The following is a 21,896-nucleotide window of genomic DNA, read 5'->3' as shown; positions in this document are numbered from 1 at the left end:
ACACTCTCTGATATCTTATGTATCACGGACTGGATTACTGAGGAAACAGATGCAAAAAACTTTTTACTAGTTTTCAACAAGAGAAAGGTCCTTTTGTCTGTCATGCACACCTATCCACAAGAAAAGGAAATGACTTTAATTGATAAGTTAGATAAGTTTATAGAACTAGAAAATTCAAACAAAGCAAATTCAGAAAAAATGTGATTTCTCAGAAGTATGAAAACTATATTTTCGAGCGGGTTCAAGCAATGCATTCTGGGGTTCATAAAAGAAACAGAAAACTTACTTGCTTGGACCATTTTTTTCAAAGCCTAAGTATAGAAAAACAGAAACCTAAATATAAAAAAAACGCAATGTCCTCACAAAGGAAGAGGGTCTTTTTGCGATCAACACCCTGTCTTCGTCAGACCGAAATTAGCCTTTCCAGTAGGTCGAAATTTCTCCTCGTTCAGAGATACTAAGTTTTTGAATTACCCAAAGGAGTGTTCAAAATTAATAGGAAACAATGAACTGTCGGTAATGCTATTCTGAACTTTTGCTGTTTTACACGAAAGATTCCTCTCCCTCCTATGATTTTACTCTTCTCCCTTTTTTTAATGAATTAACAGATAAGTTTGTGCCTATAAGAGCTATCAATTAAAAAGGAAGTTGATACCAACATGGTCTAACAATTTCTCAAAGAATTTGCGATAAAAAATCGCCCATACATGGAGTTTCGGTAGAAATCTTTAGACAAAACTTGAGAAATTTGTGAAAATACGCCAACGATTTGAAATATGCTGCAAAAGTGCAAAAGAAAACTTAATGGAAAATTTGAACTCTTCTGCTAATGAGGCTTCACAAACTTATGAACTAATCAATAATGGAAGTGGGTGGAACCACTCCATGAGCCGCTCCTTTCTATGAATGACAATGCAGTTTTTCAAAAAATTTGTGGACCAAAGTAGGACAGTTAATTAGTACATATGGAAATATCAACCTAATCATACCTTTTCGAGGAAGAAGCAGTCTTTTTTAGCCGAAAAAATTAATGAGGTGCTTTATTTTACAAGTTAGCACATAAATAAATCCTCGTCAGCTGATAACATTAACAATAAAATTTCAATTCAAATCTTTCATCTCAGTGACTGCCCCTTACCTAGTCGATTTGATAATTATGTTCTTCACAGATGTAGTTTTCCCAAAGCACCTGAAAAGAGTAAAGGTGTTGCCATTACACAAGGAAGGGTCAAAACTGGAGGGAAACAATTGAAGTTATTTTGGAAACGTTTGGAAGAGAATATGCGAAAGATGAATGTCTAATTAGAAGCTATAACTCATAAAACACTTCGTTTAAAAATGTAGACGGTGGCTTCCAATGAGATTTTTATAGATCTATTCTGTTTTGATACAAATTAAATTAGACACAGGAGCTCATTAAGTTGTATCGGTTTGGAATTTGATACCAATCTTTCACGTTCATTTCATATTAGTCAGATGAAACTACGGTTAGGCAAACTGTGCTCGGGTTGCTAAATTTTGTTCCGAGGAAACAACTCTTAAACTTCTACCGGGCTAACATGGTTTCTGGTATTCAGTATATTTTTCTTGTATATGGCTGCTGCAACTACTCGTATCTTTTAGCAATGTTTTTTTTTGTGCAGAAGGTGCTTAACTTCATTTACTTTTGAAAAAACTGATTCTTGTGAAAATTTCTTATGTCAAAGTTTGTTTTGAATTAGGTCAACCATTCGCCCTCTGAGCTTTTCTGAAGTAATGTTTGTTCGAAACAATTTCACTCGAAATACAAGGAAATTAGACTTTGATCTTTTGAAAGAATCAGTTAGGAGGAAAAGAAATAACCGGCACTCAATATAATGTCGATGTACTCAGTTGTACAGTAAACGATCTAAAGGATGTGTCGCTTAAAGAAGTACCATCTATTTGTCATAAGCTCAAATTTTTTCTCATAAATAATTGTGAAACAAGTGTTGCGATATGCATACAATAATTAGAAAACTGTTTTTTTTTCTGAATTTGATTATTTAAAAATTGTTGGGCGATCTGTGAAGCAGATCCTAATTGATCTCGTTGGTTGTCAGCGTGATTTATTTGGTTGAATTGATCTGTTATCTATTTTCTACGTCACTATAGCACCAAATGGAGAAATAGTTTCTTCGTTTTAGTAATTGATTACTGATTAGCAGACTGAAAAATGAGAGGTCAAAATAAATCGACGGTTGTGTAGGATACTGAAGCCTAACTTTGTATAGTTTTTGTAGTTGTGGACGTTGCGATGGACGTACATTCTAAAGATTCATAAAATTGACAAATGTAACTTGAATTTTATTGTTTTAAGACATCTCATTACATAGTAGTCGTAAGTAAGAAACTCGCTAATGATCGTTACTTGAAGTGAAATTGAGTTTGCAGATTTTAACTGATGATGACGTGTGATGTTCAGAGATGAAATGGGTAGACGTGAGATCAGACAGCTCCAGGAACAGATCAGAAGTGTGAAGAAGGAAAAGGAAGATGAAATACAGGTGAGAAAGTATTCTAGAAAACAATTACAAAAAAGATTTCATTTACCTTTCTAAGATGTATATCTTTTCTTTCCAATTTTGTATTGTTAAACAATTTGGAGCTGCTCTTTTTTGTTCACACATCGCTGTCATACCATTAAATTCCTTAACTTGAAGATTTCCCTACGAATTGTATAAAGAAATTTGTTCTTTTTGTCTCACAAAGTTTGTTGTTAATATAAAGTCGGTTACAGCTTAGCAAAAATAAGGGTCAGATAGCTGAGTGATCAGTGTACTTGGTTATGGATTGGGACGTCAGGGGTTCGAATCACGGCGGGGTGAAATGTTTTTCTACCCGTCTGTCGTTCGAGAGCAATTCGTCCGACATTAGTCGGTTTATGTTTATAATTTTTTGTTTACTGATTTGTTTGTAGAAGAGAAATGAGATGATAGCCCACTTGAAAGACCAGCTGCAAGAAATGAAGGCCAAGACTGCAATGGAGAGGAAGTATGTCCAAAAGAGCAGCGAGGTCTCAGTCACTCAGACCAAGAAGAAGTGTGACCTCGGAATCCAGGAACTCACTGAAGAGATCAAGGTCAGTCAGCTGTAATTTCCGAGCGCGCCTTTCCGTTTTGAAAAATCCAATGCAATCTCTCGATTACAAACTTCACAATATTCAGTCATTTTATTTGGGTTAATTTACAACTGGATATTTTTTCCATGAAAGCTATTATTATTTTTATGTGGATTTTTGCCAGTTCGTGGCGTTTCTGATGGGGACAAACGTAATCACATAACCAAGCTTTGTGGGCTAAGAACCTATGCCCGAACTTAACATAAGGCAGTTTCAAATTTCAGTCCCACTATCCTTATAACGGCAAAGGAAACAATTTTTTTAAATTGATTATCGTTTTTAATAGCCGCCCTCAGCTTCTCAGCCGGCTATTATAGCGCTCCTCTTTACAATTCTGTCTTTCCTTACTATTCAAAGAATTTGAACTGTATTGGGGCGCTGTCTTTTTACGACTCGAAGAGGAGTATTGGAGAAGTCCTTTTTTTAAATCAATTTTATTGGAGTGATTTTTGAAGCGGGAAATGAAACGCGTGAAAAAATTTGCACTGATTTTGGTGCTGAACAAAAGTCAAGAGCGGAGCGAAAAGAGAATGGTTTTTGTTCATACCGCTGTTTTTGAGAGAGCGAAAATTTGGTGTGTGAAAAAACTTTCTCTAAGCGAGCGAAGTTTTTTTGCTCACGTGCGGCTTTTAAAAGCAGTTGTTTTGCAACTTTTGATGGTTATGAGGTTTGATTATGATATTGTATTAGTTTTAGGCTTGTTTTGATAGGAATTGAAGGTTTCAAGTAGTTAATTTGAGTTTAATGCTAATTTGGAGGTTTTTTTTGTTTTAATGCTTTAAGTGGGATTTGAATAGAAGCTTGTTACTTAAAGAATAATCAGATGCCAATTAGTTAAAGTGTTCTTGGTTTAAAACATTTTTTTTCTTAGGAAAATTGACAGAAAAACTGAGAAATTTTAAATCATTTTTCTTTTTTTCCAGTTTTTCTTTTTTAATCTTAGACAAGTTTCTTAGCCTATTATGACCTTTATGTTTCCCTGTGGTATTAGAAATAGTCATTAAGTTTTTTTAGTTTTTTCTTTACAATTTATATTTGGATTTTTAATGCCGTTTCTCTTCCTCAAATCTTTTATGGCATTTGTGGAAGTTCAGGGTTCACAATAGTTGTTGTAATTATTTAGTCATAAGTATGGGCAATTTTCTCCTTCGAGTCGTTTCCGGAATCCCGGAATCTCTTCTCAAATCTTTTATGGCATTTGTGGAAGTTCAGGGTTCACAATAGTTGTTGTAGTTGTTTAGTCATAAGTATGGGCAATTGTCTCCTTCGAGTCGTTTCCGTAATTCTTCCGGCTGTGTTTTTAAGATCTGTTCACCCATTTTCATGATTTTTGAATTCAAATTGGAGTAGTGATTTTGGTCACGCCGAAACAGGACGTGGAGCGAAAAAGCGAGTGGTTTTGCGGCGTGACATTTTTGCGCTCTAATTTTTTAAGGAGTGAGAAAACGGCTTTTGAACAAAAATTCGCTTTCTGGCTAGTGGTTTATTGGTTCACATCCGGCAATTTAATTTTGATTTTTACTGTTTTTTCGACTTGTTGGATCGGATTTGTTTCTAATTGGTTTTAACAATCCATACAAAGTTCATTCTAGGCCTAGTTTTTTGTTTGAACCAAATTTCTTTTTCTCGCGCGCTAGTGGTTTTTTTGTTTACATGCGGCATTTTGTTATTGATCTTCTGGTTTTTTATCTAATTGTTTTTGGAAATTGTTTTCTCAAATAACTCAGTCTGTTATAGGTCTAGTTTTTTATTCAATGAAAATTCTTTGAATTGTACGTCAGGACTTGTCCGGCGATGGTTTTTTACTTCGTCGGATAAAAAATTTTTCGCCTCACAGCTTGTTCAATATTTTGCGTAAATTTTTTTTGACTTCTCTAGGCTAGTTTCATTCTTCTCTAATTCTGGTCAAACTATTTTAAGACAGCAGTTGATCAGCAAAGCATTTCAAGAGTTTTAGCAATGATTATGTTTTAGCTTAGTATGTTTAATAGCCGTACAGCGATAGCTGGGGCTATTATTGGCCTTCTCTTGATTTTTTTTATTTCGTCGTCGCGATTGTTGTTACGACCATACTTTAATTCAAAGAGATAAGGTCAAATGGGTATGAGTCACTCTAAATGAAGGTTATTTGAGAGCAACTAATAGAGGCAGCAAAAACTTTTTCAATCAAAATATAACATGTCAGCCTTCAATAAAAAGACAAATTTTTTGGGTCTTTTTTTACTGTTTTTTGAGACTACAGATCTGCGAAGCTATTGCGGCTATTTTCTGGCAATCGGCTAGCTATGTTTGTTTATTTTAGTTTCTCAACTTTTCATATTGTTTTTCTGTTTTGCCTGGCATTGTTCAATTGATCTGCTAGTCAAGTACAGTAGTTCTAAGTTCGTCTTTCAATTCTTGAATTGTATTTCAGGACTTGTCCTGCTATGTTTTTTTACTTCGTCCTGCTAAAAATTTTTTGCTTTACCTTAGTTCACAGCTGTTCAACATTTTGCGTGAAATCTTTTTCACTTCTCTAGACTAGTTTCACTCTTCTCTCATTCTGGTGAAAATGTTTTTAGACAGCAGTTGCTCACTAAAGCAATTCAAAAGGAAGAGAGTCAGTATCAAAAAACGAAATCGGAAATGGAAACGGGATAAACCAATAAAGCCCAATTTTAGATGCCCATACTCGAACTTTGTTCTTAGTTGCCATCTCTAATGCTTATTGGTATTGATACTAGCCATTTTGGAGTTTCACTACGAGTATGTTCAGCTCAAAATTGACATCAAAGTAGTTCGCACATCAAAATTATTTGTGCGCAAAAATCATTTTTTTTTCATTAGTTTTTTCTCTTCTTTCAATCCCAACCTTATGAGAATCAACGGCGGCTATTTTCCGGCAATCTGCCGCTTATGTTTTAGTAGCCGCGAAGCGATAGCGGCTTTTATTGGGGACATAGTGGTTTTTTTTTAAAAAAAATTTGTTGTCTCCATCATTGATTCTGGCAACCTGACTTCTTGAAATTGACTTTTTCAATTTCAATGACTTCTACCGCTTTGCAGTTAAAATTTGTGTGTGCGTGATAACATTTGTTCTACTTTTAGGTGAATTGCGTGACTTACCTCACTCAATAAAAGACTTCTGAAATCACTTAATGAACTTTTTAACGAACTTAATGAACTTTTTAATGACAATTTACTAGTTAAAGATCAATTTCTGTGCATCTAAGTAGTGCGAAACCTATATGCCCTAACTCTTGAGTAATAGGGTCTTAGGGTTTTTAATTTCGAATATCAATTTTGAAAAAGCTCCTTCAGGGCTTTATCATTATGGACCGTATGTGTCAAGAATTTGTAGTCCGAATATTACCCAAAACGTCTAGTGGTCTATTAAAGGTATAGTTGTCGATCTGTATATCTTATTTCTTTAGTTGTTTCAATTCATGGAAGGCCACAAGCGTCTATCGCGGCTATTTTCCGGCAATCTTTCGGCTAGGTTTTCAATTCATGGAAGGCAGGAAGCGTCTATCGCGTCTATTTTCTAGCAATCCGCGGGCTATGTTTTCAAAATTAAGGATTAATTTTTCCGTATTTCCGGGAAAGACAATGTTCAGAAAAATTCTCTTCAAGATAGTTGGTGTTGTTTTTCCACTACGAAATGTTTTCCTTTTTAAAGCGGGGCGCGGGTATATTGCGGTTATTGTTGCATTTTTTACGAAACGAGGTGAATTTGCAAACTGGAAACTATCAATCGTAATCTATTGGATTATATGAACTAAAGATGAATTATGCTTTTCGATCCGTTTTTAATCGGTTTGTTCTAAAGGAGAAGGAATTTTACTTGTTCTCGCATAGCTTTTAACTATATTTGGTTTTCGTCATCAGGAACAGAAAACTGTTTTTGTGAGATTTTTAACTTTCTATTGTGAGATTGATTAATCTTCCCATCAAATCATCTGATCACTTATAAAGACTTTTCAGTTAAGATGTTTTGTATTTCTAATCTTGCGTATAGTTTTTTGGCTCTTTCATTTTCTAATTCCAATTTAGTCTGGCGAATGGTATTTCTATGTTGTGGCGTTTCGTACATTTTAACCGTTTATTTGGATATTTTGCAGACGGTGGTGAAGGCTGGGTTACTGGCGGTAATAAATAAGGGAGGTTACTTATCAGTTTTTATTTGCTCTTGAACGAAGTTCATAGCAATTATTGTAAACGTGTGTGTCTTTTTTATGCAAAATTTTTGCTTGACAATTTTGACTTTTCGAGTGACTTTTCCGCCCTTGACTTTTTGCGTTTCGCTTGATCTAAAATTCTCTCTCAATCACAATTTTAAGCAGCTGAACTCATGTGGCGGCAATTTAATACTAAAAGTCAAATGAAAAGTGCGCCGAAACTAGTGCCATTTTCCACTTTAAATCTTATTAGTGGTATATGTTAACCTCTAATGTGGTTATTTGAAGCCCACTATTGAACTTCTTAGTCCCATTTAGGCTCCCCCTCCCTCCCTCCCTCTCTCCCTCCCTCCCCCCTCCCGACTGAAGTAGGTTGCAATTGATTAGAGCTCCCACTAGTCGTTCGAGAGCAATTCTTCCGACGTTTAGTCGGTTATGTTTGTTTTTAATTTTTTCTTAAACAAAGTTGGTACATAGTATTTTGGTCATGTTGGCCTTTTTTTAAGACTGAAGGAAGAGAGGTGTATTGGTTTTTCGTTATTTTTTAAAACTGTTGTAGGTTTGTTTGTGACTTAAAGATTGACTTTTTCGACCATTGTCTTTTGTTTTGGACCGTTGGGAAATAGCATTTTGAGATCGATTTAGTTTTCGTAGGTAATAACTGTGGTTATATTAAATATGAATAGGACATTTTTGACCCTTATATCAGGCTCCCTTGTCCCTCCAATACATGGTTTTTCAATACCAATCAACTTCAAGTATTTCCCTGCATCTAAAGCAATTGCTGAAGATTTATGTGTACGAGTTTCCGAACAATTACGGGTATTCCAAGGGTGAAGTTTTTTATGCTATTTTTTGCTTGATCATTGCTTCGTCTGGTCAGTTAACTTTTTGGTCTCGTTTGTTCTTTTGATTTTTGCGTATATATGTTGCTCTTGTTTAGAATTTCGGGCAGCTGAACGCAAATGGCCCTTAGATTTTAAGCCCTTGGTGAAATTATAGGCTGAAGCTGGCTGCAGCTGACCCCACCCGCACCTCTTGTTTAGGAGAATTTCGTTACGTTCCAATCAGACAAAACAGTCCCAGACAAAATAATCCCAACTATGTGAACACCAATTAACAAAGCAAATTCTTAAGTTATTCATATAATTGTAAATCATTGAACAAATATTAGGCTGATTAAAACATAGTTTTTGCCAAAATATGTATTTCGAAACAAGTTTTTGGTTTAATCTTGGTTTATATCAATTAAAAACCTTGCATTCAGAAGCTCATAGGTTGTTTACAATTCTTTTGATGTTTATTCGGGACTTTTTTTTCTGCTTTTTGTGGACTATTTTGTCTGGCACTCTTTTGTCCTGGAATATTTTTTCAATTTGAGACTATTTTGTCTGCTTTTTGTGGACTATTTTGTCTGGCACTCTTTTGTCTGGAAATATTTTGCAATTTGGGACTGTTTTGTCCGGACACGCAATTTTTAAACTCGCTTGTTAGATGAATAGTTTGTCTGATCTTCGACTAATTGCTACTTTAAAATAGGGTTCCTGCTAGAGCTTTATAATCAAAGTTTCAAGGTTTAAAAATGTTTTCTTTGGTTTGGGTACTTTTATAGGCCTAATGTTTTTTGACATTGTTTTTCAGTCGTTTTTTTGTTTCGTTTTCATATCCTAATGGCTAAGGCGTTTTGAGATGTGAAACGTATAATCCAATTTTCTGGGATTCGCGATTTGATCTAAAATGAGATGACATGTTTTCGTTTTAGAATGTGGGCGAGAAAATTGAAGAGGAAATCAGAGTGAATGCGGACATTGAATCATTTCTGCACCAGAAACAGCAGGTCAGTTCTTGGAAACATTCCCACTAACCCCCCCCCCCCATCAAATTGCCACTTCCCTCTCTTTTGATCAGACCTTCATTTTTGCACCCCAGTAATTATCGTGTCTAATTTTGGAAACTAGCCCGGTAGAAAATGAACATCCGTAATTCATATTCATACACCCTTAAACTGGAATATATACACTGTAATTACTTGTTTTCCAGCTTGTTATTAGGCTTTAAATAATACCATAATCGTCGCAGAAACGTCTATGAAAACAAAAATTGCTTATGAAAACAAAAATTTTGTTGCACGGGGGTCCAAATTTTAATTGTTGTTACCCCTGTGACTCTGTGGGTGCATGGTTCGGCTACATTTTGTTAGCTCCCTTATGAAGCGTGACCTTTTTATCCTTTTGTACGCTTCATTTGACAGCTTGAAACAAACAAAAAGAAGGAAATCAGTTAGTGGGAGAAAGAGCGAGATAACTATTTGGTACGGATGCAATTTGAGAACAAAATCGGCTAAAGTTAATTCAAGTTTGCCCAACAAAGTAAAAGCCTAATCGAGTGAAAAAGTTCACGTTTTCAAATGGGTTTGTTCACGCCGGGATTCTTGTTCACGTGATCCCGTTGTTGGTTATTAAGTATGAACAATTTTCAATATCGAAACTTTAATGTCAGTTGCGAGAAGTTGATTTGCAACGGTCGTGAAAAGAGGCCAATTTTAAAAAATGTGAAAAAAGAAACTATGAAAGTGTTTGAAAAAAAATTATTAGTAACGGCATACGGGAAAACCTCATCCAAATTTGTTAATTTGTTTAGTTCCATTAACTAGGAATATCGACTTTTTCTCAATTAGACTCAGTGAAGTTAATCTGTTTTCTTGTTGCATCGTCTAAGATTTTGATTTAACCATTATTATATATAATACGCCTCCCTTAGCTTTGGTGCTAGATATATGTTGCTAAATATGTGTTCAAGTGTTATTTTTTAATGGAAAATTTTAGCAAGTGAACAGAAGTTGAAATAATTTGGTTGAGATGTCATAAATTACCATGAAAGTTATTCAAACAGTAGGCGTGAAGTTAAAAGAGCTAAAGGAATAATGACCCAAATTTAATTTAATCATTTTAAGCAAGATTTTGCAACAACTATTTTGTTGTGTTTACAGCTTGGGTATCATTGCGTACATGTATGCAGATTTTGAGAGGATCTGAGAGATGTGCTGTATCATTTCAAGCCTATCTTAAAATTATTGTTTTAAAAATAGTAGATTTTTCTCAAAAGGTTCCAAGACTTTTATGAACAGTAGTTTTTGAACATTTTGTGACCTCGTGATTTTTGGATTTTTGAAACCTTTTAACCCTGTTTAAGAATTATTTTTGGACATTTTGGGCGCTGTTCGTCCGATGTTCGTCGAGTTTCTTTCCACCTTTTGTTTGAGAAAATTACATTAAATTATAAGCAACTACTGCTCTTGCTATATCACTGATCAATGTCATCTTGTGAACTATTTGTAGTGCGTATGTTTTTTAATAGCCTCACAGCGATAGCTGGGGCTATTATTGGCCTTCTCTTGTTTTTTTACAGTTCAAAGAATTTGAATTGTATTGGGGCGCTGTCTTTTTTTTATAGCTGCAAAGCTGTAAGCTGAGCGTAGCTATATTGCGGTGCTCTTGGTTTTTTTCGTCGTCTGACGCTCTTTTTTCGTTTTACATTTGTTCACACAGCAAAGCTGAAAAGTCAAATTTTCTGAATGACTTCTTCCTCTCACTAACTGCTTTTGCGCGCCTGACGTCATTTCTCTCTCTCGCTCTCTCTAGCAAAAGTTTTTTTGCGTGATTAGATTTTGATCATAAGTGACTTACCTCACTCAATAAAAATGACTTTTGCACTTTAAAATTTAAGTTTATTTTGAATTAGTTTAAGGTCAAAGGAACTTATGTGTAATAAGGGTCCCTAATGGGAAGGCTTCTGCGCAATGAATTTTAACAAGCTTTATAAATTTATCGTTTAATTTTTGTTACATAGCTTTTTGAGCGGCGTCGATAACTTTTTCAACTCATATATGTATCTGTTTCTATCTCTATAATACGGCACGCAAGTCTATTCTTTCGCAGCTATTCCGGAAATCTGCCGGCTATGTTTTATAATTAAAAGAATTTGAATTGTATTGGGGCGCTGTCTTTTTTTACGATCTGTTCACACATTTTCATGATTTTTGAAGTCAAATTGGAGTAGTGAATTTGGTCACGCCGAAACAGGAAATGGAGCGATAAAGCGAGTGGTTTTGCGGCGTGAAATTTTTTTGCTCTAATTTTAAAGTATAGTGAGAAAACAGTGTTTGAACATAAATTCGCTTTCTCGCTAGTGGTTTTTTGTTCACATGCGGCAATTTGACTTTGATTTTTACTGTTTTTTTCGATTTTTTTGGATCGGATTTTTTCTAAATGGTTTTCCCAATCCATTCATAGTCCTTTCTAGGTCTAGTTTTCTGTTTAGTCAATGAAAATTCTTTGAATTGTACGTCAGGACTTGTCCTGCAATGTTTTTTTTGTCGTCGCGATTTTTGTTACGACCATATGACGTCACAACCACTTCAAATCTGCCTTTTGTTCATTCGTTCATGCAATTTCATCTGAAGTGCGTGCGTGACGTCATTTTTTGCTCTTGGTGGAGCGAGTTTTTTTTGTTCATTCGCGTGATTAAATTTTTAGTTTTCGGTCATACTTACCTCACTCTCAAAAATGACTTCCTCACTTTGAAATTGACTTTTGTTTACTTTAATTCAAAAAGATAAGGTCAAATGGTGTATGTCACTCTAAATGAAGGTCATTAGAGAGCAGCTAATAGAGGCAGCAAAAACTTATTCAGATTTTTAATCAAAATAGAACATATCAGCCTTCAAATCAAAAGACTAATTTCTTTGGTCTGTCTTTTTTACTGTTTTTTTTTAGTCTGCAGATCTACGAAGCTATTGCGGCTATTTTCTGGCAATGTGTCAGCTATGTTTATATATTTGTATATTGCAGGAATTGTCCGAAAAGCAAGAGTACTGGTCACAGAAGTATGAGACAGACTATGAGGCGAAGAAGAAGGAATTGGAGATACTGAAACTGTCCAAGGCACAGGACTTCCAAAAGCTACAGGAACTCACTAGAAAGGTTGACTAACTACTCAATACAAAAATCTATATTAATAATAATATTAACTGCGGTTTTTGCGCAAGCATGGGATTGAACTCTCAATCATTGGCGTATGAATCACGCACCTTATCTCTCGGCTATCACGGCTAAAGCATGTAATCACGGGAATCTCACAAAAAAGATGCCAAACAGAACCGGAGTAAGCTTATCAATCACTCGTTCGGAATGATAGATTTATATCAACACCTACGGGCTGAGTCAAAACTCATAATTTCATATCAAGTTTGATTATAAGTGATAAACTCTCTCCAGACTATCGATTAGTTGAAAATTTTTGCTTTTATTCCAGCAAAGTGATCAGATTGGCTAAGCAATTTGCTAATAAGTTTTTGAAATTATTTTTCGTACTCCTAAAAGGCAGTGCGGTATTGCATAAACATGATTGAACGTCATTGATTACGTACATTGAAGCCGATGCAATACTGTTTCGACGTATTAGAGTGTCGAAATTTGGTCTGATTTTAATAGCGCCGAAATCATTAAGAGAAAATAATGATCATGTAATTGCAAGACGAAGTAATTTTCAAAGACTATCATAACAGCCTGAGCACTTATTCGGTTGTGAGAAGTTTATATCCCGTAACCCGGTTAGCTGAAATATGGCACTGCCTCCCCCCCCCTCAAAGTAGTATATTATTCGCTTCATCTTAATTATATCTAACATTTTCTATGGAGACTAATTTTAATTCTGAATACTCAATATTTTTAGGAAGTCGCATTGAGTAGTGAAAATCGTGGTTTTCTTTCCTCGGGTTTAAATGTTTGGACCGTTTTTCTTGTTTTTTTTCAATAAGTTAGTAGTGGTTTATTGAATGAAAGCTAACTGTGTTGTAAAGGGTCTTGCAATTGCTCTCAAACAAATTTTTGTAGCAATTATATTAGTCCTGTCGGTCCTTTTTATGCGATTTTTCGCTTGACCGATTTTTCGTCTGACGGTTTTGACTTTTCGTCCTCAAAAACCAGATAAACAGGTAGAGCCCAGCGGGCATTAAGTGCTCTTAGAGCCTTTCAGCTCTGTTTCAGCTCAAACTGTTTTGGAGACTTATACTTATAGAAAGAAAGAAAGAAAGAAAGAATAAATTTCTCCTTTTTATGATAAAATAAATCAATTTAAATCAACAATTTAATTACTTAGATTATTATCAACATTATTATATATCATAATAACAAAAGATATCTCGGAGAGGACAGATAGACGGGGCTATTAAACCCACCTAGTATCTGCCCTGGCTAAACTTAAATAGTTAAGAAGAGGAAAAAACGATAACTAAAATTTTTGATGCTGAATACAGAAAAAAAAAAACGGTTTTTAAGCTCCAAAACAATTCTATTTTTTGAACTCTATACCTACTACGCTATCACTGCATGCTGTTTCTTGATTTCCGAGAGTAACGCTGATTCCTGGCAAATATAAATAAAAGAAAGTAAAAATAAAAAAAATAAAAAAAAAATTTTACAATTCGAATTTCTTCGTCGATTTTCTATGTGTAGACTTCGTTATTTTCCAAAAATAATGCCATTTTTGAGGCCTCGGCACTTACAAAGTAAGTGCCGTAACAATTTTTGACTAGAGTTCATGGAATAGAAAAATTGAAAGAAAAAAAAATTGGATGGTGGTGGGCAAGGAAAAAAAATTACTTAAAAATGTGGGATACCAGCTCCTCATTATTCAGCAAGTAACTTTCTTTAAATCTATGATAAAATTGCGATATTTGTTGCCAATTTTCGTTTTCTATGTCTTGTGCTAGAAGTTCATTCCTTCTCAGTGTGTTAAATAACTTTGCACAACGATATGAAATAGAGAAGCGCTCAAACTGCGTTTTAAAGGAGGGAAGCTTTAGGTAGTTTTTGGTAGATCTTCTGGTTTTTGTGGTACCATGCTCATACTCAAAGAGATCATTTAGATAAGTTTCGCTATGCATCTTTTTCAATGATTTCAGGACAAATTTCAGCAGCTCATAAATATGAAACTCGAATACTGTTAGTAATTTATTAGAGATGAAAATGTCCCTACAACTATCTGACAATTTCATGAAAATGTCCCTACAACTATCTGACAATTTCCTGAAATAAAGGAATTTTAGAATTTTTTTCTGAAGAATTAAGATAGGTAGAAGCGACGAGTAACTGCAACAGCCATATACTAAAATACCGTATTGAACTATTGGGTTAACATTGCTTCGATAGTAATCAATTAGCTGTTTTCGGGGTACATAGTGACGCAGCTTACATATAATACCACACTGTTTTGAGAGTCTTTTCTTAATATACTCTATATGTGATTGAAAACTTAATTTACTATCTACATAGATTCCGAGATACTTACAAAGATTACGAACTTCAATAAAGACATCATCAAACTTAAACACTGATTTGGAAGCACTATTTTTATTCCTTATATTCATTTGTACTGTTTTATCCATATTCAGTATTAACTTATTAGCAATCAACCAATTATTGATGTTTTGCAGATCTCCTTGCACTGAATTATCGTCTTTGTTGATTGCGGTGAGGTTTGTATCATCCGCAAACAATATAACATCAAGACACTTGCAAACTAGTGGCAGATCATTGATATAAATGAGGAACAATAAAGGACCCAGAATTGAGCCTTGTGGAACCCCACAAACTATAGAATTCCACGAGGAGCAAGCTCCATTTACAATAACCCGCTGTCGTCTCCCTTTTAAGTATGTTGCTATCCAATTTAGAGCTGGGCCCCTGATGCCATTGTTTTCGATCTTTTTTAATAAGATATCATGCTCAATGGTATCAAAAGCTTTTTTAAGGTCAAGAAAGAAACTGATAACTTTTACATTTTGACAATTCAATCTTATTTTTTCAAGTAATTCAACAAGAGCGTCAATAGTGCTGTGTTTGGTACGAATCCCAAATTGTCTATTGAAGAGCAAATTATGATATTCCATGTAAGCATATATGCGAATGAACAAAGCACGCTCTATGATTTTACTCCATACAATTAGCAGAGAAATTGGTCTGTAGTTATTTTCATCTAGTTTAGATCCATCCTTGTGAAGGGGAATTACTTTGGCCTTTTTCAGATCATCGGGAAATATTCCTTCTTCGAAAGATTTATTGATTATCTGGGTTAGGTATGGAATCGTAACATTTGATGATAATTTGACTATGACATTTGAGATATCGTCAACACCAGATGAAAATTTACTGTCTAGTTTATCAATGATTTCCCTAACCTCATCAACTGTTATTGGCTTTAAATACATTGAGTGGTTGACTTCGTCCATCTTAGGTAAAGGAATGTCTTTAATATTTTCTTTCAACTTCGGACCAACATTGGTGAAGAATGTGTTAAATTCCTCAGCGATGTCAGCGCTCTTGGATCAGTGCAACGTGCATTGCATGTCTCCAACGCAGGTACTTGTGAATTTTTTCGAGTTGTTCCTTTAATATCACTTAGTAACTTATATGTTTGCCTTGAGTCTCCAATACATGATTCGAATTTTTGCGCATAAAACTCTTTTTTAGCTTTTTTAACACTTTTTCCAAACTTGTCGCGTAATAATTTGAATTTTTTTGCTGCCTCATAATCTTGCGGATTTTGTTTCATGCTACGATGTGCTTTATTTTTTTTTGAAGCGCAGGTTTTTAAGTGAGTTGGTAAACCATTTCGGTACTTTTGATTTTTTATCAGCCAAGCATTTTAGAGAAGCGTACTTGTTAGTGGTTTCTAGGAAAAGGTTGTTGAATTTAGTAAACAATTCATTGGTACCATCAAATTCTAAAAAGTGACATCGATTCCTAAGGCTCCAGTCTAAATCAGTTAAATAATTCGACAGTTGTTTTTGGTCTTTTATAAAGCTTATATCTCTAAATGGTAAATAGTTTTGTTCAGTGTCAACATTAATTGGCCACTTCATTAGGATCGGATAATGATCTGCAAAGTTTTCATGCGTTAGTACACTAAATTCAGGGCTGGCAAAATTTTGATATATAAAATGATCTAGACAAGTTGAGGAGTTAGACGTTTCCCGGGTAGTTTCAAGATTAGCAAGCTCAAAATCATTAGAAGATATTGTGCATAGGTAATTTGATTGTAATTGATTCTTTAAATGAGTGTCGATGTTAAAATCACCAGTTATAACGGTTGGACAATTTAAGGAAGTTAAATCATTCAAAAAATTATCCAATTTTTCGACGAATTTTAGTTTATTTGTTCTTGGAGGATTGTAGACAGTAGCCAATTTAAACCTGTATTTTTTGTACTGTAATGAGACCAGAAGAGTCTCTTCCATTTCTGTTGAATGTGTTTCTAACAAGGACATTGAATCCTGAATTTGTATCATAACACCTCCGCCACGTGTATTTCTATTCTTAACTGCATAATTATTATAGCCTGGAACCAATAAGGAATCGATGTCATCGTTATCAGTTAACCAAGTTTCAGTGAGACATATGAGATTTGGTGGAGACTCAAGACTATGTATAAGTGCTTCCAAATCATTTAAATGCTTTTTTAACGAACGAACATTCACAGTTAATATAGACATAGTAGTTGGTTTGAGGACAACATCATTTAGCACAGAAATAGAAAGGTTTTCGGTTTCACTAATATTCATAGTAGGATCGAAAACAGTTCTTTAAATCATGTAGACTATAACCAAGATTAAATGCACCTTCATATAGATTAAGAATTTTGTGAACACGGTTGTCATCTTTTTTGGTGTACAATATAGAACCATCTTTTGTATATGCTGAATTTAATCGGTTGTCCTGTTTCATCATGTTGAGGAACATCACTCTTGGTCGGCTTATGTCTTCGAAAATTCGAATATTACTTCCTTTTTCAAACAAAACTTTCTTCTTTCGCAACACATCGATCTTAGCAACCCGCCTTGAAAATTTGACAATAATTGGCTTGACCTGGCCTTTGCGAGAGGGTAGCCGATGAGCAATAGAAATATCCTTTACATCGACACATGTTTCTAAGGTGTTAGCTAGCGCAAGCACTTTCTCCATAGTTTGATGTAAATTTTCGCCAAGAGGTTGCCCGTTCTCGTTTAAATCTTCCTGAAGACCAAGAATTTTGACGTTGTAGCGTCTATTGTAGGTTTCGAGTTGCTCTGCCTCGCATCTTGCCAACATTTCATTCTTCGTGTCAACAAACTCAATGTCTCGCCCCACATTATCGATGATCTCCATTTTCACCCTTTTCACTGCTTCTTCGATCATGGTGTTGAACGTACATTGCATTTCACAGACAATGTTTTCTATTATGTTAGGAATTGCATTGTTGATTGTGCTAACTATCGTGCCTTCAATTTTCTTCGAAATATCAGTTGTAATCATCTCACATTCGTTTACGGGACTTAGTTCTGTGCAAGGTCTTTTTGCCGTGTTCTTCTTTTCGCCCGGTGTTATTGGGGTTTGATCGTAGGGTCTTAGTGTAGGCATTGCATTGTCATTGCTCGCGTTTGCATCTGTTTGCAATTCCACTTCAAATTGAGTGGGTTCAGTGGGTTCTTCACTTGAGGACATTTTCACTTCTCTGAAACTATTTAATAAGTTTATCACAACAATTAGGCTTATGGTGTGAAGGGCGGTTCTTAGAGGTTGAGACACCTCCCCCCCTATTGACCTTCCACTCCCACTATTGCCTCCACCTCCCACCGCGCTATTGCCCCCCCCCCCCTCCAACCCAGTGTTGCCCCCCCATCAACGCCCCCCCCCCCCCCCCCCCCCCCCGTGGCTAGCTACTGACGAAGCCAACCGCTCGCCGGTCGTTTGAGAGCAATTAGCCCGACGTTAGTCGGTTGTTTTGGATTGGGAACCTGTGAAGAAATTTAAACTAAATTTTATCAACTTTAGCTCTCCCATGTTACCGTGTTATATTTATCTTATTGTTTCAAAATGATTACTATAATTAGGTAGAAAGCTCATGTTCAGTGAGTAGTTTGCTCAGGTCCCAGCGAGTATCTACGCCGAGTGTTTTCTGGTGTCTTACGGCTATGTATCATTGTTTTGTCCTCCATTGCTCTTTATTTGTTTGCTGTCGCTGGAATGTTATGACTGCTCGCTTGATTTTTTGGGCTTGACTTTTGGATGATCTAAATTCGAGTTGGCATTATGCATTATCTGCACACTGTGCTTTTCTGAAATATTAGTGTGTGTTTGATTTTTGATCTTCCGCATTCGTTCTTTTTCTTGTCTCCCTGGTTGAGGGTAAGATTTCTAATGAACATTTTTGTTCTCTTGGTCTGATATCATTTAGTGTATATGATTCGAAACTAGTTGTTTCCTTGAAAGTTTAGCATTTTTTACACTAATTTGTTGGTTTTTTTCATTTAGTCTAACTGATTGCAAATCTAATTGGTCTCTGTGTGCGGTAAACTACATTGTATTTATTTGTTTTTATACTTTGTTGCAAATGATTCTACTGACTTGGAAATTTATTTTTTGAATAATTTCTGATTTTTTTAAATCTAGGGTGCAGTAAACTTTTGTCTCTCGATATAACTAAAAGTGGTTATATGCTTGTTCAACGTGGAGTATTGTGATGTTGATAACTATTTGAATGTTGGAATTTATGTTTTTAATTCTGTTGTAACTGGTTTTTTTAAAAAAATTTTGACTAGGATTTCTCATTTTTTTTTATAATTCTGTAACTTTGTTCCTCGAGCGTTTTCTTTGGGCCCTAAAACCACTACTTTGCCGTTCGTTTTGGTCATGTGTTTTAAGGACCATCCATTTCAATGGTTCCTGGTCTTATGTTATTAATTGTGATAATTTTGACGCCACTATTTCCAAAACGCGAATTATTCAGTTTGAAGACTTTTTCTGAATTCTTTCTATATTTTCATAAATTCATAAATATTGGACTAATTGAGTAGTTTTGAGCGTTATTGACTCTATAAATACTGATGGTTAGGGTGTGATTTTATTCAAGTCTTTCGATGACGCTTTCAAAACAAAATTATCATGATAAGACCAGTTTTGTTTCCTTGGAGTCCCTTAACTTGATCTAGGGTTCTATTCAGTACTCATTGTCCTCAATTTTTTGGCAATGACCAAATTCGAGGTTAAAAGGTCGATTTTCAGTTGAATGATTTTGGTTTAATAATTTTTGTTAAATTTATCTGCAATCGACGTTGGCCACAGTACATTGAAGTCCTGCTGCAGCTTGAAGTTTTTTCAAGTCTGTTTCTTGAGACATTTGTATTTATAGCGGCCACTTCAACACACAAAAAAAGTGAAATTTGCGTAATGTATATCACTTCTTGAGAGTTATCTTTCAACGGCCAAGGAGCTGTAAAATGTTTTCCTGCTTCATTTTTAGCATTCAGATCTTGGCTCTAAAATTTGGCTCTAAAGCACCAAGAATCTTCAGCCAATCTTTTTTTGACAATTTCAAATTTTTATCTTTTCTATTTGGTGTTCTTGCATGCCTGTCTCATATGCTTCTGTCTCACAAGCTGATACCAAGAAAATCTGCAATTCAAATGCCCTCTTCACTTCTTAAAATTTTTAAAGCCCGTTTGTGTCTTTTTGACTCGCAATGTTTAATTGGTCTGCTGATGTAGTTAAGGAGTTTCATAGTTTCTCATTCATTTCTGTGGATTGTGTTTCTAACTTGACCTGGTTTGAAATTGCGTCCGTGACGTCAACTGCGTATATGACGTCATTTTTACTCGTAATATAGCGGGTTTTTGATCATTGGCGTGATTTGTTTAGACGCTACTAACTTCGTTCTCAAAAATTATTTTTCCTTACTTTAAACCAACGAGATATGGTCAATTGAGTGCATGCCACTCTAATTGAAGACTATTTGACAGCAGCTAATAGAAGCAACCATAATTTATACAGATTCCTAATGGAAATATAGCATCTCAGTAATTATTATAAAGAGATTTTTCGCTTTTTCGGTCTTTTTTAAAAAGTCTTTTTAAGACTGCAAATGTAAGAAGCTGTGTCGGCTATTCTCTGGCAATCCGCCAGCTATGTCTAAATTTTGGCTTTCATGGAAGTATAATTTGGTTTCACTGTTGATCAAGTCATTGTTGATTCAACATTTAATGACATTTTGTTGTTTTTGTTCATTGCGGTTCCCCATATTTATCCCAGTTCATTTATTTTTTCAGGCTTTTATCATGATAAATTGATGTACAATTGTAAGGGCTGTAATTGAAAATAGTGACTTTAAATAGGATGGTGTTCTAACAGGTCAGGCTTTGATCTTAACAAAATGAACTGATAAAGTAAGCGTACATTTTAGAAACATAATTTGCGACAGCATCAAAGGTTCACTTCATTTTTTCAGAGGCTGAAATTTATATATTTAAGTCGTTTTTTTCATCATCAGGCTATTGCTTTGTAGTTGGCTATAAGACCGCGTCGGAAATGGTACCGCGCAATTTTTAGTCTTGTTCAGTATTTGTCGCGTGAAACATCAATACGCTCTCCATAACTCCCTTAATAGGCATGCTGAAACATTTTACGCCCGCTTTTGGGCATTGCAAAGCTTTTCAATTAAATGATCTATAAAAATATGAAAGTGGACCATTATTATGATAAAATTGGGGAATTAATCTGGTATTTTTATATGACCCGTAATAATAGTTTGTTTAAAATTCAAAAGCCCAATTGAGGAGGGGGAAGGGGGGGTGATGTATCATCTTTATCATTATACCATTGACATATTATATAGTTAATAAAAAAACTCGGTTGGTTATGCTGTTGGTTATGATATAGGACATTTGATGGTAACTTAACTCTATTACAAGCTGAAAATTTATAAATCTTAATTTTTAAATTATCATTCCCTTAAATTAGAACAACTAAAGCTCGATTTTCTAAAAAATTAATCAAATTAAATTTTACATCCTATTTTTAAACAGCTTTTCATTGTTTTTATCCCATGGATTTTGTGTTTTGAAAAGGTAATGAAACAATTTTGCTCTGTTTTGTATTTCATTTCTTTTGTTCATTCGCGTGGTGTATTAGTAAACACTCGAGACATTTAGCAAACTCTGCCGCACCGTTGTCGCCTCTCTAAACTCGACAATAACTCTTACCCTTTTGTTTACACTTTGGTTATCTTAGCCTTTGAAGTTGTTTCTCAAGTAAAAAAGTGTTTTTATAGAAGTTATATAGCGTTTCAAGTGTGCAGTAGAGCCACAGGTTTGTGTTTAGAAGGTGCATAGTTATTAATGTTTGAAAGTGGTCTTTAAAGGATACTGAGAAAGAATTGAGAATTAATTTTGATCATTGAGTTTTGTTTATTTTGGTTGCTGTATTAGATATGGGTTTGAGAAGGACAAATAGACGCAGCTTATAGGAGAATGAAACGGAAAGAATTGTTTATTTCAACAAGACAACTTGATTTAAGTTTGCTGTCAGTCTAAAAAATGACGCTAGCAAAAACAAAAAAATGACACTTGTTTGTATCTGTGCTTGCGTTGTGTATTTGTGTGCGTTCGATGATCAAAACAAACGGATGATCAAAGCATCTTGTGAACAATTCTTTGTGTATCATATGCGCCCGGGGGGGTATGGGGTAATCTGGAAAAAAAATGCTGACAAAACTGCGACTACAATGTT

General features: G+C 34.9%; 1 protein-coding gene across 1 annotated transcript in view; it reads left to right on the top strand.

Annotated features, from left to right (window-relative positions):
- The window catches only part of LOC142345572 (dynein regulatory complex protein 9-like), a 216,791-nt gene that overhangs the window by 187,980 nt on the left and 6,915 nt on the right, over nt 1-21,896 (top strand). The window contains exons 6-9 of the mRNA XM_075397676.1: nt 2,444-2,525; nt 2,939-3,100; nt 9,059-9,133; nt 12,147-12,278. Coding sequence (XP_075253791.1) covers nt 2,444-2,525; nt 2,939-3,100; nt 9,059-9,133; nt 12,147-12,278 — 451 coding nt within the window. The remainder of the gene's footprint in view (nt 1-2,443; nt 2,526-2,938; nt 3,101-9,058; nt 9,134-12,146; nt 12,279-21,896) is intronic.

This window comes from Convolutriloba macropyga, chromosome 9 (genome assembly GCF_964194025.1).
Source record: "Convolutriloba macropyga chromosome 9, txConMacr16.3, whole genome shotgun sequence".
Taxonomy (NCBI): Eukaryota; Metazoa; Xenacoelomorpha; order Acoela; family Convolutidae; genus Convolutriloba; species Convolutriloba macropyga.
The sequence above is the reverse complement of the archived record's forward strand: the minus strand, read 5'-3'. Positions and strand labels throughout refer to the sequence as shown.